The sequence below is a fragment of the Dermacentor albipictus genome, unplaced genomic scaffold (genome assembly GCF_038994185.2).
Source record: "Dermacentor albipictus isolate Rhodes 1998 colony unplaced genomic scaffold, USDA_Dalb.pri_finalv2 scaffold_28, whole genome shotgun sequence".
Classification (NCBI taxonomy): Eukaryota; Metazoa; Arthropoda; class Arachnida; order Ixodida; family Ixodidae; genus Dermacentor; species Dermacentor albipictus.
This window is the reverse complement of record NW_027225582.1, coordinates 600361-620179: the sequence shown is the minus strand read 5'-3', so window position 1 is coordinate 620179 and position 19819 is coordinate 600361. Positions and strand designations below refer to the sequence as shown.

General features: G+C 46.9%; 1 protein-coding gene across 1 annotated transcript in view; it reads right to left on the bottom strand.

The window, feature by feature from the left end:
- The window catches only part of LOC135913902 (organic cation transporter protein-like), a 109315-nt gene that overhangs the window by 17973 nt on the left and 71523 nt on the right, over nucleotides 1-19819 (bottom strand). The window contains exons 10-11 of the mRNA XM_070529705.1: nucleotides 14738-14919; nucleotides 10965-11119 (exon numbers count right to left, since the gene is read on the bottom strand). Of these exons, the coding sequence (XP_070385806.1) occupies nucleotides 10965-11119; nucleotides 14738-14919 (337 nt within the window). The remainder of the gene's footprint in view (nucleotides 1-10964; nucleotides 11120-14737; nucleotides 14920-19819) is intronic.

Below are 19819 nucleotides of genomic sequence, written 5' to 3'. Positions count from 1 at the left end.
GTGCATCTCTCACTTCCACTCCTAATGGCTCATTATGACTGCTTGTACATACTGGCTGAGCCCGCCTTGACATAAACTGTTTACAGCGCAAACACATACAACCACAAAGTAAGGGACAGGACACAAGCGCTGACTGTCAACTAACTTTTATTAACGGAAGACGGGTGCCTTATATAAGGGGAAAGGCAGAAGTGAAAGGGGAAGGGAGTGGTACAATCGGGGAAAATGACGATGCGCATCAATAAACGAACGTGCCAGCAGTCAACGCATTCAGGCGCGAAGAAACAAGAAAACGAAAAACCAGACAAACTAACAAAAGACGAGGGATACTAAGATACAATTAAAATCAGAAAGCAGCCGCTTCCAAAAAATGAAGCTCTGCAGCAAAAAGCGATATAGAAAGGGTGCTTACGCACTTGCTACCATATTTGTGTATGTAGAACACTTCCAAACTGACGCGCGCCGTCGCGTCGGCACTCTTGCCGAGAATCTTCCGTCTCTCCCAAACGAGCCTCGCATCCTGTGCATCCAATTACGTGCGCGACCAAATGTGCGTACTTGTCCTTTAAGTTGCTTAAATTTCGGGCATGTTCCCCCAAGCGTTCATTAATGCAGCGGCCAGTTTGGCCGACATAAGCCTTTCCACACTTCAAGGGAATGGCGTAGACCACTCCTGTGGAACACTTGATGAACGGCTTCTCATGTTTTAGCTGGCAACCTCTTTTTCTAGAGTTGCAGATGCGTGGGCATAACTGTGCCAGCTTGTTGGGTGCCGAAAAAACAACGGAAACACCATGCCTGTTGGCTACCTTCTTAAGACTGTGCGAAGTCTTGTGCAGGTACGGCACAACCAAAGGCTTGTCGGTCTTCCGACGGTCATCTTTTACTCGTGTTCCCAGTTTTAGCTTCTGAAGGAGGGTCTCAGACACCGCAATCAAAACTGAATGGGGGAACCCCGCCGCCACAAGTCGGCTGGCCTGATTCTCAAAACTTGTCTGCATCAGGTGCGGGCACGACTTCTGAAGAGACGAATCCAAACAGTGCGATGGTATAGCTCTTTTTACAGTTTTGGAATGCGCTGAATCATATGGCAGCAAGTCCTTTTTTGCGCGAGGGAAGTAGCCCCAGCAAACATGTTCTTCATCAAAGGTTAGTCTAAGGTCTAAAAACTGTAAGGCATTTGCGTCAGGTAGTTCGTGGGTAAAATTTAGCCCAAGTGCATGCTTGTCAAATGCGTTTGAAACTTCACCTACTGTAGAGAGGTAGGTGAAGGCTGTCTGCTTTTTTAAAAGCACTAAGAAGTCATCTACGTATCTAAAAACCTTTAAAACGAAACCCCCCAAAAAAGACCTATCTAAAAATCTATCTACCTTTGCTAAAAAAAGTATCGCAAAGAATTGGAGCCACGCAGGACCCAATGCAGATACCGTTGCGCTGCAAAAAAGGCAGGTTGTCATAAACAATAAAAATAGATTTGAGGTAAAACTGCAACGATATAAAATTATCTACTGACAAGCCTGATGAATTCCGGAATGACACTTCGCCATTTGCTTCTACGCATTCTCTAACAGCCAACAAAAGCTGATCTTGAGGCACAGAATAAAACAAGTCTTGTACATCTATGGAAAAACCAAAGCCAATGTTGTCTGTGCTCTCAAGAAACCGCGCGACATCCGTAGATTTCTTTGTTAAGAACGGATCATCCAAAGCAAGCGTTTTGAGATGCTTTTGCAAAAACCGACTAACGTTTATTTGCCACGAACCTTCTTCACTAACGATAGTCCGGAATGGAATATCTGGTTTGTGGGTCTTGGCTGTAAAAAATGCGTTTAGGCTACTACCTCTGCTATTAGCAATATCCCTCGCAAGTTTGTCAAGATTTAATTCCCCGCAGAAGTTAATAAACTTGGTCTTGACCCTAACGGCACTCTTCTTAATGGGCTCAAAATTCTTATTGATTGCCACTTGCGCTTTTTCATTGAACATTCCCTTTGGTAGAACAACAAACCCTGTCTCTTTGTCTGCTTGAACAAGCATAAGGTTTTTTCTTTTAAGAAAGAAACCACACCATTTAACACATTTCTATGATTCTGCGCGTCAAGAACGTTTTGTGAGCACTTTCGCAGACAGTCTACACCCTCAAGAAGGCAGCGGTCCCGGTCCTCTTCATTTCTCGCTTTCATGGCCAATTTCCTGTTCGTTGCAATCAGCTCATGGGCTGAGACACCAGGCTCCAAACCATATTTTGGGCCCTTCTGCAGGAGACGTGTTACATTCTCAGGCAGGGAAACATTTCCACGGACGGTTACACTTCTTTTACTCCCTTGTGTAGTGTCCCTGTTGCCTAGACAAGGCCTAGATAAAAGTTATACCCGTGTCACACGGGCACATTTGGAAGGCCTTCCAGTCGACGGCCTTCGAAACGCCAGAACTCTATCGACTCAAAGGAGTTGTCGCGCTGCTACACGGCACTTTTGAAAGGCCGTTGAGTGGTTCCGGCGTTTCTCGCCAGATTGTGTGGCGTTGCGTATCTTTATTTTCGTTTTCATGTCACAAAAAGTTAAACAACATTAAAACCACTTAAAAGCACTATAATTTCTTTTGTATTTGTTTATAGATTAAAACAATTGTTTATACATTCCCTTACATGTATGTTTAGTTTTTAAGTTGTTGAGTAGCGAAACTGCGGCAACGTTTGCATCGCTACACGTCACTGTTGTCGAGAGTGTGTGTAGTTCGCGCATATCAAGTGGCAAAAATACTTCATTGAATAATTGATAACGCTCATATATAGTATTTTTAGAGCATTTTGGTTTGGTTTGTTCTTTCTAACCGTGAGTTGGAGCACACTGTGAACGAGAGGGCATGTTCGCGCCGTTTCCGTTTCCGTTGCTCAAAGGCCATCGAGATTTCGATAGAGTTGTAAGGTGCTCCGTTGACTCGATAGACTATTGACTCGGCGGCCGTCGAAACCGCCCGTGTAACAGCTCGAACTTGACCTTTGAGTCAACTGACTATCGGTTGGAAGGCCTTCCAAACGCCCGTGTGACACGGGTATTAGTTGACAGTCAGCGCTTGTGTCCTGTCCCTTACTTTGTGGTTGCATGTGTTAGCGCTGTAAACAGTTTTTATGTCAAGTATGCACCAACTCGCCCAGAAAGAAGTTTTAATGAGCCCGCCTTGCATCTTCACTGCGCGCAACTTCAATCCAGCTTGCATCACAGTGATCTGTTAGCAGCTCACATATGTTGTTCAGAACACAGTAAGCACGGATGATGCAGTTTACGATATCGATCTCACATTCCAGGCCCTTATGCATGATTCGGAACCCCGCTTTCAGTCACCCGAAGGCGTTTTCCACAACACGTCTAGCGCTTGACAGATTATAATTGAAAATATGCGATGCTGAGCCACTAGGACCTGGCCTTGCAAAAGGTTTTATCAAGTGAGGCTGCAGCGGGAATGCTTGGTCAGCCAAGAGAACAGACCCGACCAATACTCCTTCAATTGACTTGGCATTCAACCTGAACAAATTGCTGCTCAGTACACTTAGCAGACGTGACCGCTCGAACACTGCCGCATCATGTATTTGACCCGGGGATACAACGTTCGTGTACATAAATCTGTAGCGGTGATCAACAGCGAGAAGAATGGTGCTGTACCACCCTTTATAATTGAAGTAGTCAGCGGCGTGTTCTTTCGGAGGGCAGACTTCAATATGACAGCCATCCAGGGCGCCAATTCCTCGAGGAGCCCCTGTAACAGCGTTGAACTGACGCAGATGCTCTACTAGCCCTTGTGCCGAGGAGAAGCGCACGTACCGCAGTTCTAGGCGCCGCACAACAACACTGCAAAACTCGCGGAATATTATATTAACGGACGAACGGCTGACGCCAAAGAGATTGGCCACGGTTCTCACTTCAGCGGATGTAGCCAGCCAATACAAAGCAATCGCCACGCGCTTCTCCAGAGGGATGGCTCTGCGCATGTTCGTGTTTTGTCGTGCCATCGATTTGCACACACTCACAATATATAGAAACGTGCCCCTATTAAGTCGGAAGTTTTCCTTAAATACCCTTTCAGGAAAGTGCGGGAGCGTGTCTTCATACCAAGATTGTGCCCGCAGGTGCGACCACACATGCCGCTAACAGGAACAAAGTCGAACAGCCGTGGCCACGAGTAGATGACACTGCCTTTCAGCGTTCTCTCTGTCATGTTCAAGTTCCTCAATGTCTTCCAGTACACGGAGCACTTCCATCTGCTTATTGTGCAGCGCTGTTCGCTGAGCGGCAAGCATAATGAAGAAGTCGTCGAGGTCTTCGTCCCCATCACAAGATACGAGGGCCATTTTTTTTCAACCTCCGATAGGCTATAAATAAAAGACAAATTCATCTAAAACAATAATTTTATTACCAAAAGATTAGTACAGTTACGGTTACTTTTCGACATAATCACCGAAGACATTGAGGCATTTGTCATATCTGTGGACAAGCTTTGCAATACCCTCTTCAAAAAAAGTTGCCGCCAATGAATTCAAGTAGTCCTTGACGTTGGTTTGAAGGTCGCCATTGGTTTGAAAGCGCTTCCCACCAAGCCACATCTTCAGTCCAGGAAAAAGATGAAAGTCACAGGGTGCTAAGTCTGGACTGTATGGCGGATGATCGAAATTGTCCCATCCAAATTGTTCGAGAAGCCGTTGAGTTGCTCCAGCAGTGTGTGGACGGGCATTGTCATGGATCAGAACAACTCCAGCGGTCAGCTTTCCTCTTCGTTTGTTCTGAATGGCTCTACGCAAACGTCGTAAAGTTTCACAATAAACAGCTGCAGTGATTGTGGTTCCGGGCTCCATAAACTCCACAAGTAACACACCTTGTTGATCCCAAAACACAGTAGCCATGGTCTTTCTGTTGTTGTATGTTTTTTGAATTTCTTTGGTTTGTTTGGTGAATTTGAATGCATCCATTGTTGTGATTGTCGTTTTGTTTACGGTGTGTCATATTGAATCCAGGTTTCATCCCCAGTCACGATTGATTTCAAAAGGTTGTCTCCTTCATCCTGATAACGCTCAAGGAACTCCAAAGCTGACGCCATTCGTCGAGTTTTGTGGCCGTCCGTCAACATTTTTGGGACCCAACGTGCACAAAGTTTTTTGTAGCGTAACCGTTCAGTAACAATAGAGTACAAAACAGACCTTGAAACTTCTGGAAATTCCGTAGATAAAGCAGTAATGGTGAATATGCGGTTTTCTTTAACCATTCTGTCAACTCGTTGAACCAGGTCATCTGAAACGACAGATTTGCGTCCTTCGCTCCCTTCATCATGCACATCATTACGTCCATCTTTAAAATTTCGACACCATTCACGCACAACACAATCACTCATGAAGTTTTCCCCATACACTCGACTCATTCTCCGATGGATTTCTGCAGCACCATGGCCTTCAGCCTGTAGAAAACGAATAACACTTCGCAATCCACACTTGGCGGGAGCAACAATAATGGCAGCCATGTTTACGTGGCTGTAGCACAATGCCGACTGACGCCTGAATGTCAACAATGGCGGAGTGTGTAGTGCGAGAGCTGCGCAGTTGCCTACAGCGCATGTCCGCTTTCTGCTGCCCGCGTAGCGCCTGCACAGAGCGATCGGAGGTTGAAAAAAAAAACGGCCCTCGTACAACGTTGCTCAATGCCATTGAACAATTCGTGTCACCAGATTAAAGCTGGCAGAAACTACAGAAGAAAAAACGTCCAGCAATAACGTACACAGTCTAGCAAAAACACCAGAAACACAGCTTATCACAACACACGCGCTCAGGCATGGAGGAAGGAAACTGAGGAGAGGCCCTACCCCCTCCGCCCGCTAGGAGAAAAGTGTGGAGGAAATGACGTAGTAGGTTCTCCTCTTTCTTGCTGTTTTTTTATTTCTTTGCTGTAGCGGCCACGCCTTTTGGGCCACAATGGTGGCTTTGTTTAGGTTCTGTGCGCTGACACGTGTTGCTCCGTAGAGAGAGAGAGAGAGAGAGAGAGAAGGGAAGACGGAAAGGCAGGGAGGTTAACCAGACTGAGTCCAGTTTGCTACCCTACGCGTGGGGAGGGGAATGGGGAGTGAAAGAGAAAGAGAGAGAACTTAAGTGTAGGTTGTCTATAGTCGGGCACTCAAGTCCGTTGCCTTCAGGTAGCGAAAAAGCGCTCTAACTGCTTTCTGGGCCAATGAGCTGTGAGGCCAGGCTCCCAAGATCTTCACTTCCGTGAATGGCCTGTCATCCAGTCTATTTAATGCACACTGGAGAGTCTCACGTTGATTATCGAAGCGAGAACAGTGGCACAGAAGGTGACTGATGGTCTCTTCACACTTGCACTTAGCGCACATTGGTGAATCCGCCATTCCAATGCGGTAGCTGTAGGAGTTGGTGAATGCTACTCCTACCCACAGCCGACACAGCAGTGTTGCGTCACGTCGTGGAAGGTTCGCTGGTAATGTAAGTTTTAGTGATGGGTCGAGACTGTGTAAACGACACTTAGAGTTCTGTGGTGTATGCCAGCAACCTAACGTGATTGCACGAGCAAGACTGCGAAGCTCTCTTGCAGCGTCGACTCTGGATAAAGGTATAAGGACTGTCGGTGAGCCAGCCTTGGCACGTCGGGCAGCGTCATCGGCGAGGTGATTACCAACGATGCCACAGTGTCCCGGCAGCCACTGAAATATGATGTCATGTCCTCGTTCAGATGCGCAATGGCAGGTTTCGTTGATTTGTGACACCAGCTGTTCATAATTGCCACGTCGTAAGCTTCGCAAGCTCTGGAGGGCTGCTTTCGAGTCACAAAATATTGCCCATTTGTTGGGCGGTTCTTTTTCAATGTATTCGACAGCAGCGCGAAGAGCGGCCAGTTCAGAACCTGTAGATGTCGTTACGTGTTACCTGTAGATGTCGTTACGTGTTGCTCCGTAGGTTTTGTACCGCGGCAAAGGCGCCGTGCGGGCAGGTTTGTGTTGGTCTCCGTGTTTTGTTGCGCTGTGTTTTCTGGACCGTGCTCTACCGGATGTTGCTGTGGCCAGGTGGGACAGGAGGAACTAAAGTTCGTGAAATGAACGCGCATGCAACGCTGTACGCAATGTACTGTGCCACGGCAATGGCTACGGACAAAGGAATATCCGCGGGAAATGTTGCCCTCTTTCGCGGAATCATGCTAACGTGCTAACGATTGCTTAGTATTGCTGCGGAGTGCGTGGGTCCAAGCAGCACATTTGCGCGCAGCGCGGCGTGGTTTTGCGAAAAATGTAAACAAGATAAGAGAGCTGGCCCGATAGGCGTAGCAACGCTATGAGCAACGCCAACTTCCGGCTTCACTTTAGCTTCACAAAGAGTGACGTCAGGGCCTCTCCTTAGTTTCCTTCCTCCGCACGCTCAGGTAACCATACCGATACAGCAATGGATTGCCTTGGCTTTCGCACCGACCGTGAAATAGACTTTGTCCCAGGGTTGACTGACTGGCTCTAACTGCTGCCAAACCCCGCTAAAGCAATTGCATCAGTATACTTAGAGAGTGCAGATGTTAAAACGAAGGACACATTTTAAAGAAAATCGAGTTTTTATGTCAATATACTTAGAACAGCTAAACGAATACATTTTCATTCACAGTAATGAGTATCACGTGACCTGCTTCACAGCGCTGCAGCGGCACTAACTGAGGACAGGTTTTCCCGTGCAACATATGTCCATCCGTAGTTACCGGTAACTATAGTTCCGCCCGGTAACTGAGGTGCATCTTAACTGTGGTTAGCACGCCTGTGTAACTAGGGCATAACTAGGGTATTACTAGTTCGGTAGTTCCCCTCAAGTTAGCTCAACCTGCTCGAAGGAAGACGTCAGACCTAGACTCCCGGGAAACCCAGCCCAGCAATCGCATCCACCACAACAAGATCGGCTTGCCAGCATTCTTCGGGAAAGCTCTGCCGTCGACTCCACGCTTTATGGACTTGCTGCAGCTGCCCGGCCATGCGTGTGCAATCATTTGCTTTCTTTTGAACACTGTAAGGTGTGCTTTGGGTAGTATTAATTTCTATATTTACTGTTAACTGTTCTTTGTATTTAAATTGTGTGTCGTTGTCAGTCGATTAATATATAGTTTTTTCTCTCTATCTCCCGACTCTGACTTCTTCGCTGTGTTCGCTCGAGCACAGAACGACCAACCGCCTTGTATTAGAGCTGTGCATGGGCCGCAATTCTGAGCCCGCGCTCGGCCCACCCCCTACACTACCACAGGCGGCCTGGTCTGGCCCGACGCTAAAGAAGCCCGAGTTCGCCCGGCCCGGCTTGGCCTTAGGCTGGGTTAAAGCCCGGCCAAGTCCCGGCCCGACCTGCCCAACCATTCATGTAGAAGGGGCTCCCCTAGCACACCTTTAAAGGGACATTTTCGGTGGACGGCCCCCGCCATTGTTGCTCGCAACTAGCATGGCCGGACTGGAGGAGCGGCGGCGGCGCGCGCTTTCCGCTCCTCGTGCCCAGCCGTGCAACTAGCGACTTGCTCCGACCGGGAAGACAAACAAGAGATAAGGCAAGCGCTTCCGGGTGCGCGTCTTCGGTGCTTTGTGAAGCCTCGTCCTGAGAATGCGACAAAACACCCGATCGTCCCCTTTTTTGGGTACCGACAGCGGCGAGTTGAAAAAGTTCACCCGTTTCTAAGGTGCTGCTGAAAGAAAACAGTGACCTTTCTAGCATGGGCAGTGACGACATGTGCTTCCTGTCAACTTCGGTCAACGACCAGTCTTCAAGCAATACCACTGCCCATTGGAAAAGGCCCCTATATGCCGCCGCTTGGCTAATTTGTATGTGTGGCAAAGGCGATTCCGCGTGCGCCGTACACAGACTTACCTTCGCTTCCCAAACGCTTCCCTTCTCAGCCTTTTTGCTGGGAGGCGCCTGCAAGCGGCAGATTTTCCACAGCGTCAGTACTTAGTAGAACCGAAAACACATTCCGAGCCTCCGCTAGCTTTCGCTTGTCTTTTGTTAGCGTTTGTACTTTTCTCCCGTCCCTGTAGATTCCATTTTTGATGAATAAATACATTGCACTTCCTGCTGTACCTACATGCGAGGTGACAAGCATACTTTTGCATAAGGTACGCAGTTGAGATCGGGGAGACCGACCGGTCCGCTCGAGACATAGAAAGCCTGGCCCGGGCGCGGCCCACGGGCCAGGCTGGGTCCGGGCTTTCGAACCGGCCCGAGCCCGTGCACAGCTCTAGCTTGTATACCCCGTCGACGACGATCGGGTGACAAGCCGTGACAATCTCACAGGTACGCCTGTGATACACACCTCTCCTTTACTTGACAAACAAGGAACCGCATCAAATGGACTCACGCAAGAAAGAAGCGCACAAAGAACAGTGCCAAAAAGAAGTGATCAAGCGAAAGTGTAAAATAAAGATTTCTAGTAGCGTTCTTGAATTAGCTCTGGAAAAATTATAAATATATATTTGCGGAATGATCACAGTTATTTTGTATCCCTCATTTACCGCTCTACCAAGTGCCAAAACTGATTCGTATTGTTATTTGCGAAGTTGCGTAACGATGCCATGACCGACAGTCCCGTACAACCACGCAGAGCATAGGTTGCTACAGTTCTAGACGTACTGCGCCCACCACGGAAGGTTGTAAAAACACCCACATAAGCACAGTTGGCCGACAAGTGACTACTTCAGGCGGCTCAACTGATAATTCTAAAAGCGTCATTCAAAACATACGGAATCATTCTTCACTACCGGCGGCGTTTTAACTGCTTCCTTTTTAAATAAAAAGATGTTAATTCATTAATATTTTCACAAACTACTGTTAAATTTGTTAATTTTCACTTTTCCTTCCTGTTTGGCTGTTGCCTTGGCTCTCTCCCTTGTAGATTGTTTAATTTGTCAAGTCCTTGGTGCTCTTGTTCTCAGTTGCCAATTTTCACGAAAAGTGCTGTACAAATAGGGAAAAACCAGATGAGGTAATGGGTGACATTCACATTGTTTATAAGTTTAACGGTTAATGCAGGGTTTGATGATGGGCGCTGTTTCACAATGATTTTATTTTTCACCTTATCTCACCCATATCACGGGTATATGGTTCCGAGGATCTGCCAGCGTCGCGGCGAGCCGCCACTCGAGGAAACAAGGAAGCAAAAGGAAAGGTCAAACACAACTGCCGTTTTTTCCGGCCACCTACAGACCAGCTCACTACGAATTGAATTCCTTTTCTGGTCCCTCGATCAGTCTAAACAAAGAAAATTGAACTAACGAAGGAACAGCGATGCGCGTGACCTTTGCAACAGATTGTGAACGCATCTCGAATTATTCACGCGGGAACTGAATCGATGAGAAAACCGGTCGGCACATCACAGATGCCGATAATTACCGCCATCCAAAAGGAGATAAAAGGCAGCAAAATTTTAACCGCCAAATAGTTGTCGAGTCTCAAGATTTATTTGGCGGGGCTTTAGGAATGTGTGTGATTGGTGGTGGTGGTGGGGTTTCTGCCTCCTTCTCCCCCCCCCCCCAGGCACCCCCTGGGTACGTGCCTAGTCTACGGCCCACAAGCACTTAGCAGTTTTTTTTTTTCTTCTAGAACCTTTGGTCATCTTTCGGCAGCCATTTATTTAGCCTTATTGGTGAGCTAAGTCATACACCAGCCATTTATTATTGGAAAGCTTGTTTGCGACCAAGCTTTAAAGTTGTTGAGACGCTCGCTATTGGCCCATGTAGATTTTTTAAATAACAATTAGTGATTGCATTGCATTTTTTGCATTGGTCAGTATAGGCGTGGAACCTAATTATATCGAAATAAATATTCTTGCAGTACATCCGTGCTTAACCATTCGACATTTGATATTTACCATTCGTATTCGATTTGTATTAAAGAAAGTTTATGTTCTCCCACCTCTAGTTTCTGTATTAAAACTTTTTGAACGGTGGCTTCCCCTCTGACTCACTTCCGTTTTGTCTTCAGGCCGAGGTCATTGGCCTCATCAAAGGTGTCTGGTAGTGGCTTTCCCAGAGTTTCTGGAAGGAAACAGGTAGCAGTGGCTCCACACAGACCGGCACCGCTGAGCACGATGGTGGGCGCAATGGTGTGCACATGGATTCCCTGTGAAAACATGCCGCTTAAGCAACGCTGCCATGTACAGCCAAAAGAAGCAGACACTCATAACACGAGTGTAGTGTGTGAGCTCGGCATTTTCTGGCACAAGACATGCAGCCATGTGTAACAGCACACTGGCACGATGAGAAAAGGAGAACAAGGTAAAAGTGGGAGCCAACATTTCGGCAAATGGACTTGTCTTTTTCCATCTCCCGCCTTCCCAGCACACCGGCACATGTCAAGCTACTCACACAAAGGAAACCACGTATGACACCCATTCCATGTGAAGATGGGGAAAAGCGAAGACGAAGTTAACTGTTATGTCACCCTCCGCCTTAGCCAAGCGGCTATGTCATTGCGCTGCTGAGCTCGAGGTCGTGGATTCTCGATTCCAGCCATTGTGGCCGCATTTTCATGGAGCCAAAATGCAAACAGTGCTTGTGTACTGTGCATTGGGTGTGCGTTAAAGAACCCCATGCGGTCAAAATTATTTCTGAGCCCCCTACTACGATGTGCCTCAATCAGATCATGGTCTTGGCATGTAAAATACCAGAATTTGTAATCAGAGAGCATTATTTGGCTCACTGTGCGACCCTGCCGTCACCAGAAAGCCGTGGCAGAGAAGCACCACACAAATTACGTCATCTTCACTTAAGTAAAAAAGAAAAAGTGGCCACGGTGAGGATTTCATTAGTCGTTAGCAGAGTATGCTAACGACTGCACCACCATTGAATTACGCCACCGCTGCAACAGGCGACAGTGATGAACACCTTTGAGACTGTGCACGTGGTTGGGCTCTCTTTGCCTGACGGGAAACTCACTAGATTGCACACGACAGGAGTGATGCCACTGTCGGCGTTATGGAGTCTTCATTGTCCGAAGTGAAATCGCTCATGTCTACACAGTCAGGTGAGATGGCGAAGCGTGGCCAGAGGCACCAGTTCACTGCTGACAAAGTATGAGACCATCGCAACACAGGGAAAGGTGCAAAACGAGCTGCTGCTGCATTCTCTCCGCAAATAAAACTTAGCTGAAAGATCACAATACGGTCGGTTTGTCATCTTGCATCGTCGGGACCTCATAAGAAGCAATATTATACTCGGAAACATAATGCAGCAGCATTAACCTCTGCGCATTACTCACCGACACACTCAGCGACAGGTAAACTCTCGTACTGACATATCATAAAGATTACTTACGTGCCCCTATAGTTTTTTTTAATTTGTACGTTTAATTAAAGTGTAGAAATAATAAGGTAATGGGAAATGCAAGTGGATGAAACGATAACCTGCCGCTGGTGGTTAGCTAATGCATTGTTAAAGCACTGCATGCGTAATGCGAAAGATCTGGCTACGATCCTCACCTCCGTCAAGATTTTTTCGCCCACTTTTACTTCCTTTTGTTTATAATTTCTAAATTTCAATGACACACAACACTTATGTGCTTTCTCCACTTTCATTCCCTGTTAATTAATTTGTATGGCTGTGACTACCGTATTTACAAGATTGTAAATCGACTCCCCCATATCAGGTGAACAGAAAAAAAAATGGAGCATACCAGAGGGAGCACTCTATAATGAAAATTTATTAGTAGCTGGCATGGTCATTGAACTACTCGTCTTCACTTATGCCATCGTCCTCACTAGTGCTGCAGTCGTCACCGCTGCTGCAGTCCCACAGCACATCGTCGTCCAGCAAAATTCCACATTTGGCAAACGATCACACTACGACATCTTGTGGAATAGCAGCCCACGCCGAATGCACCCAACCACACGCAGCCGTCAAGGAGGCCCTTTTGACAGGTCCGATTGGCGTAAGTTCGCGGTCTAGTGCCGCCAGCCACTCGTACTCGCGGTGGAGCAGGTCCTTAAAAGGTGAAGATCCGGGCTTCTTTCATGACCAAGTCGCACTTCACTGGCGATCACGAATTTCAGCGAAGTACCCCACAAGTTTGGCCTACAGCTCCTGAAAGCGTCCCGACTTCGGCCCGTGGGAAATTCTTCGCTTGCAGTCACAGGTGAAAATTTTGCTTCGCTGCAGTCGCCACTCTTGCACCACCCATTCAGAAACATCAAACTTGCCGCCCGCTGCGCAGTGATGTCTTTCTTCGGCGTAAAGGATAGCAGCCCTCTTTGACACTGCTGTCAACGAGGGCCGAATGTTTAGAGGGCCTGGAGCACTCATGACGACTGAGGAAGCATGGAAGTAGCACGTAGCTGGCAGTCAAGTCGAACACGTCAAACTAAAAGTTACAGGGAAATAAAAACATATGAGTGCTGTCTGCTCTTCTATGAACTATCGACACTCCCTGAAAGCGCCGCTGTTTTGGTGTGCCGCCGCGAATGAAACGGCCGCACTTCCATCAACTATCGACACACCCTCATGAATGTTGTGTGTACTGTAAAACTCTAAAAAATGTTGAAAAACCCTTCTGAAAAGCGAACAAACGTGCGGGATAGCAAAAACTATGGGTGGGGCCATAAAGCAAACACAAAATTGTAACTGCATTGTAGCTCCCCTGATATCTCGTTGGTTTCGCTTTTTTGGCGGTGCCATGTGTTGGTTTCGATTGTAAGTCGACACCCCCCCCCCCCATCAGATTTTCAAATGAAAAAAAAAAAAAAAAGTCGAGTTACAATCGTGTATATACGGTAACAAAAACTGAACCCTTCGGATCCTCATACTCGTGTCGCTGTTCCAGATGTGCCTGTTAAGCGGTAAAATATCAATGCTCTCTATAAATGGCGTCTTACCGAATGATCCATGTGGTGCCAGCCTACATTAGACTAGATACCTCATGCCTTTTTCCTGCCTCTAGAACCTTTCTTGATGCTTTGGACATGTTTTGACATGCTTTATGATAACCTGCATGACATTCTCGCAATACCCTTGCGCAATGCCCTTGTTCTGGCTTCCTCCCCTTCGCTTTAACCAGTTTAGATAAACTTGGTTTCCTTGCGATACAACACTTCTTATATTGCCTTGAATATTTCGTTGCATTAGGAAAGAATGCATTTTCAGAACAATCGAATACGGACTTTCAAGACTTCAGAATACAATTTTCTGGGGCAACGCGCCAGCTTTAGGGACGGTGACCAATAAAATAAGTGATCTGAAGACTGTATTGGCTGTCAGCTTTAACACCATCGCGTAAATACGGTATCGTCTGCTTGCATTTGGTCCTTCATCAATACAGCACTTTTGCAATCTCTAAGCGCTACACTATTGTTTTCAGTCTAAACATTCACTGTGACCACTTTCCTTGTTTAGTCATTTCTTTGTATACACATTTTTAGCAATGACTCATCATTTCTTCGGTTCCTACCTTAACTTGTGCCCTGTGTGTCTTGCCTTCGAAGTCTTAACAGCACAACAAAGGAATTGCTGCGAGCGTCACTTACTCTATATCGCATCATGGTTGCACAGGTATAACATGACACTGGACTTCCTCCTTACGCTTTCGACGGACATCGCATGCAAACTATTTCACCATAGTACATGAACGGAAGGAGTTAGCATCGTTCTTGTATGCTGAACGACGCATAAGACTGAAGATCACAACTTGTATTGAACAAGCCTTGCATACACATACGCACAGCCCTGTTGAGGTGCTGCAAAAACTCACCAGGTCTCTCATAAAAGGAGCCACGATTCCTCCAATGCGTCCCATAGTGAAACAGGCTGCGAAGCCAAAGCTTCTCGTCGCTGTGGGGAACAGCTCCATGGTGAAGACCCACTTGATTGCGCTCGAAATGACGAGGAGAAAGCGAGACGTCATGTTTAGGCCTAGGCGTAGCCACAAGTTTTCTGGAAAAGTGTAAAAGAACCCATCAAGCAGACTGAGCTAGCCCAAGCAAAGGTCAAGAAAGCATTAGTGCTTCTGCTGCCCGTGCTCCAGCGCTTGGAAGTTGAAGGCTCCTCGTTCACTCTGTCTTGTGACGTTGCACCTCAAATATATCATCACGGCCTTATCGTGGAGAGGAAAGCTTTTATTAGCTATGGTTAGCATCTCGGTACAACACAACAAAGTGTTAGGGCACATTCACACAGGCAAGTGAGAGAGGTCCACCAACCGACTACGAGTGCGACGCTAAACCGACAAGGGCCACCTCGATTGACATCATATAGCCACTATTTCAGAGCAAAAATGAATGGCTAGGATTGCCACGACTCTTCTATAGATTAAATTTTAAAGATATCAGGGGCGGTTGACTTTTGCAGCGTCTATCAGCCTAGAGAAATACGTGTCGTATGTTCGAGTGCAAAACTCCGTGAAACGTCAGTGGGCCATCGTTGTGCTCAACAAAGATTGCTCACGTAAAAAGCAAAGCTAACAATGCTGCTTACTTATTTTTTGTTTTTTTATTTCCATGTACACAAGATTCATTTTAATGAAGTGAAATTGTCCTCCCAATGGATAGAACAAACTAGATTCGTCTCTGAAACAAAAAAGCCCTGACCGTTGCGCGCCGAATACATCGCTTCCCGCAGGGTTGCAGCCCTTGACTGCCGCGGCAGTTCAAAACTCCCACGTCTCTGCATCGAATAAGTCGTCAAGCAACACTGGTCCTTCTCACCGCCACGCGGAGCGGCGCACCTCCGCACAAGCAGCTCACTATCGCACTTCACCACTCACCTCTCTCTCGTGCGCAGCTACGCGCGGTGGTGCGAAAGATTAGTGCATTCACTTCTGAGCGACGCGCCGCGCAGGCAAGCTCAGCTCGGCATGGTCTCCGAGATCTCACACGTCAAATCTCGGGGGTCACGTGCAAATCTGCGCTATTTGCGGCATGCTGTGCGGCTATGCATGGCGGTGCAAAAGTTTAGTGCATTCACTTCTCTCTCTCTCTATGGCGTGCCGCGCAGGCAGCGGCAGCTGGGTTCGGCAGCTCGATGTGGCCTCCGAGATCGCATTGGCATCGGTGCAATCTTGAAGACCATGAGCCTGCCGAGCCAAGCCAGTCCAGCGAAGTTCGCTTGCCTTCTGGATCACACAGCGGAGCATTGTGTTGGGTGCCATGTGCTGCTTGACCGTGACGAGCCAAGCGGAAAGCGGACACGAAAGCCCATCACAATGGAACAGACAGCAGCTATCTAAAGGCTGTCGCGTCTAGCGCTAAGTCGTGCATTGCACAAACTGAACATTGTTTTGTTGTTTTATCCAAATTGCATCATATGCATGAATGTGTAACGGTTCTGCACGCCGCAAGGCCGTCATTTCCATGCTTACCATTGTGCTTCCAATTGGGCATATATTGCAGTCATCATCATCATCATCATCAGCTTATTTTATGTACACTGAAGGTCGAAGGCCTCTCCCTACGATCTCCAATTACCCCAGTCCTGTGCCAATGGATTCCAACTAACGCCCGTGAATTTCCTAATTTCATCGCTCCACCTAGTCTTCTGCAGTCATCAACTGCATTTCCCTTCTCTTGGTACCCATTCTGTAACCCTAATGGTCCAACGGTTATCTAACCTACGCATTACATGACATGCCTAGCTCCATCTTTTCTCTTAATGTCAATTAGAATATCGTTTATACCTGTTTGCTCTAATCCAAACCGCTCTCTTTCTGTCTCTTAACGTTATGCCTAGCATTCATCATTCCACTGCTTTTTGTGCGGTCCTTAACATGGTCTCAAGTTCTTTGTCAATCTCCAAGTCTCTGCCTCATATGTCAGCACTGGTAAAATGCACTGATTGTACACCTTCCTTTTCAATGATAATGGTAAGCTTCCAGTCAGGAGCTGACAGTGTCTGGTATGCGATCCAACCCATTTTTTTCTTCTATGAATTTCCTTCTCATGATCAGAGTTCCCTGTGATCAGTCAACCTAGGTAAACGTACACCTTCACAGACTTTAGAGGCTGACTGGCAATCCTGAACTCTTGTTTCTTTGCCTGGTTATTCATCATTATCCTTGTCTTCTGCTGCCCATGCTCCAGCGCTTGGAGCACCCCACTTTTACACTCTCTCTGTTAAGGTCCTCAATCATTTGTTGTAACTCATCTGCAGTGTTGCTGAATAGAACAATGTCATCGGCAAGCTGAAGGTTGCTGAGATATTCGCCACTGTTCCTTACCCCTAAGCCTTCCCTGTTTAATAGCTTGAATAATTCTTCCAAGCATTGGAGAGGTTGTGTCTCCTAATCTGACCCCTTTCTTTATAGGGATCTTCCTAGTTTCCTGGTGTAGAATTAAGGTAGCTGTGGAATCTCTGGATATTTTCCAAGATATTTACCTAAGCTGTCTGTACTCCCTGATAGTGTAATGCCTCTATGACTGCTGGTATCTCTACTGAATCAAATGCCTTTTCGAAATCTATGAAAGCCATAAAGTGAGGCTTATCGTACTCTACAGATTTTTCGATTACCTGATTAATGACATGGATGTGATCCATTGCAGAGTATCCTTTCCTGAAGTCAGCCTGTTCCCTTTCTTGACTAAAGTCCAGTGTTTCCCTTATTCTATTGGAGATTATTTTGGTGAATATTTTATATAATACTGGGAGTAAGCTAATGGGCCTATAATTTTTCAATTCTTTAAGTCTCCCTTTTTGTCGATTAGTATGCTTGCATTCTTCCAGTTTTCTGGGACCCTTGCAGTCAATAGACACTTCGTATAAAGAGCCACCAGTTTTCCAAGCATTATGTCTCCTCCATCTTTGATTTAATCTACTGTAATTCCATCTTCTCCTGCTGCTCTTCCTCGTTTAATGTCTTGTAAGGCCCTTCTCACCTCATCACTAGTTATAGGAGGAATTTCTGTATCCTGTTTATTACTCTTTCTAATGGAGGTATCCCGACTCCTCTGGCTACTGTACAGATCAGTATAGTATTCTTCCGCTACTTTTACTATACCTTCGAAATTGCTGATGATATTACCTTCGCAATTGCTGATGAATCGACTGGCAGTCAATCTTCCCCGGCCGCTTTTCCCATTTCATGTCTTGCAAGGCCTTTCTAACTACATCGCTATAGCTATAAAAGGAGCCTCTCTAACCTGTTCATTACTACTTTGAATGAAGGTATCGTTTCTGCTTTGGGTACTGTACAGGTCAGTATAGAATTCTTCCGCTGCTTTTACTATATTTTTTGAGATTGCTGATGATATTACCTTGTCTATCTTTCAGTGCTTACATCTTGGTTTGTCCTATGCCAAGTTTCCTTCTCACTGATTTCAGGCTGCATCCGTTTTTTACGTCTTCTTCAGTCTTTCGCATGCTATAGTTTCGAATATCACTTATTTTTGCCTTGTTGATCAGTTTTGACAGTTCTGCAAATTCTACCTTGTCTCTTGAGTTTGACACCTTTATTCTTTGTCCTTTCTTTATTAGGTCCTTTGTTACCTGGGAGAGCTTGCCTACTGGTTGCCTTGATGCCTTGCCTCCCACTTCAATTGCTGCCTCTGAAGCCAGCCTCGGTACGGCCTCATTCATTACCTCTATGTCATCATCATCTCTCTGTTCTAAGGCTGCATATTTGTTTGCAAGTACAGTCGCCCACCGATTTTCCGGACTCCGAAAATTCGGACATGCCCGATTATTCGGTCAGCTTCGCGGCACCGCCATTCACCCCATAGACCATAATGTATAACAACTGCTGAAAGTTCGGACGCCCTGCAACCCCTCGTCTGATTTTTCGGACACTTCTTCAGCCAACTCGATCGAGGGCATCATGCACAGACTCTGACCGCGGCGCATAGTTCGACTTGCTGAACGCCATTTTTGTTTTGAACGGAGCCTCCTTGCTGCCCCACGAAGTGGCGCTACTGGAAATCCCCGCTCATCATCATAGTTTCTGCCTGGTTCGATAGAGTGGTCGTACAGTAGTTCCGGTTTCAGCTTAGTAAGCCATGTCAGGACAATCTAGCAGCTGATTTCATTCTTTCACGCACGACACTGCGAGCAGCACGTTTTTCGTTTGTGCGACTGGTGTCGGCACGGTGGTGTTTGCTTTGTGTGCTGTGTCGAGGTTTCGGTGATCCAACGTGGTGTACGGAAACATCGCGTCAAGTGTCTAATGGCGCCGACAGTGCCCGCGCAGAGTGCGCTGGGGAATGCCGGCAAGCGGGTGTCGAGAGGCCTAAGATTTGTCGCCTTCCGATGTGCTCCCTACTGACGCGGAAAATATTCTGCCGAGACCTGCGCAGTGGTTGCATTGCGATTCCGGACACCGTCTAATTTGACAGTTTCACAAGTGCTGACACTGCTGTACTGACATGCGCAGAACTCGACGACGGCGAGATCATTCGTCAGGTTTCTGCTGCTCCGCCGGACGATGACTCCGAGTCGGAAGATGATGCACCATGTGCTACGCTGCCGTCGCATGCGGAGCGTGCACAAGCAGTGACTGTGCTTTCAGTCGCCTATAGTGACCGTACGACCCTCTCCGAGATTCAGGCTTATCTGATTGCGCATAAACGGCACAGCATGCAACGGCGCACTCACGATTTCTTCAAGCCTACTGCCGAGCCCGAATAAGTGCGTGGAAATAAAGGATTTCATTTTTTTTTCTTAATCTGCTTTTTCGGACACCTGTTTATTCGGACATTTCCGCAGTCCCCGTGAGGTCCGAATAAACGGTCGGCGACTGTACTAGCCTGAATTTGTCTGCTTTTACCCTTATTGCTTCTAGGTTAACCTCTTTCTTCTTGACCAAGTTTGCTCTTTCTCTGCTCAAATTGAGGTGAATCCTGGCCCTCAG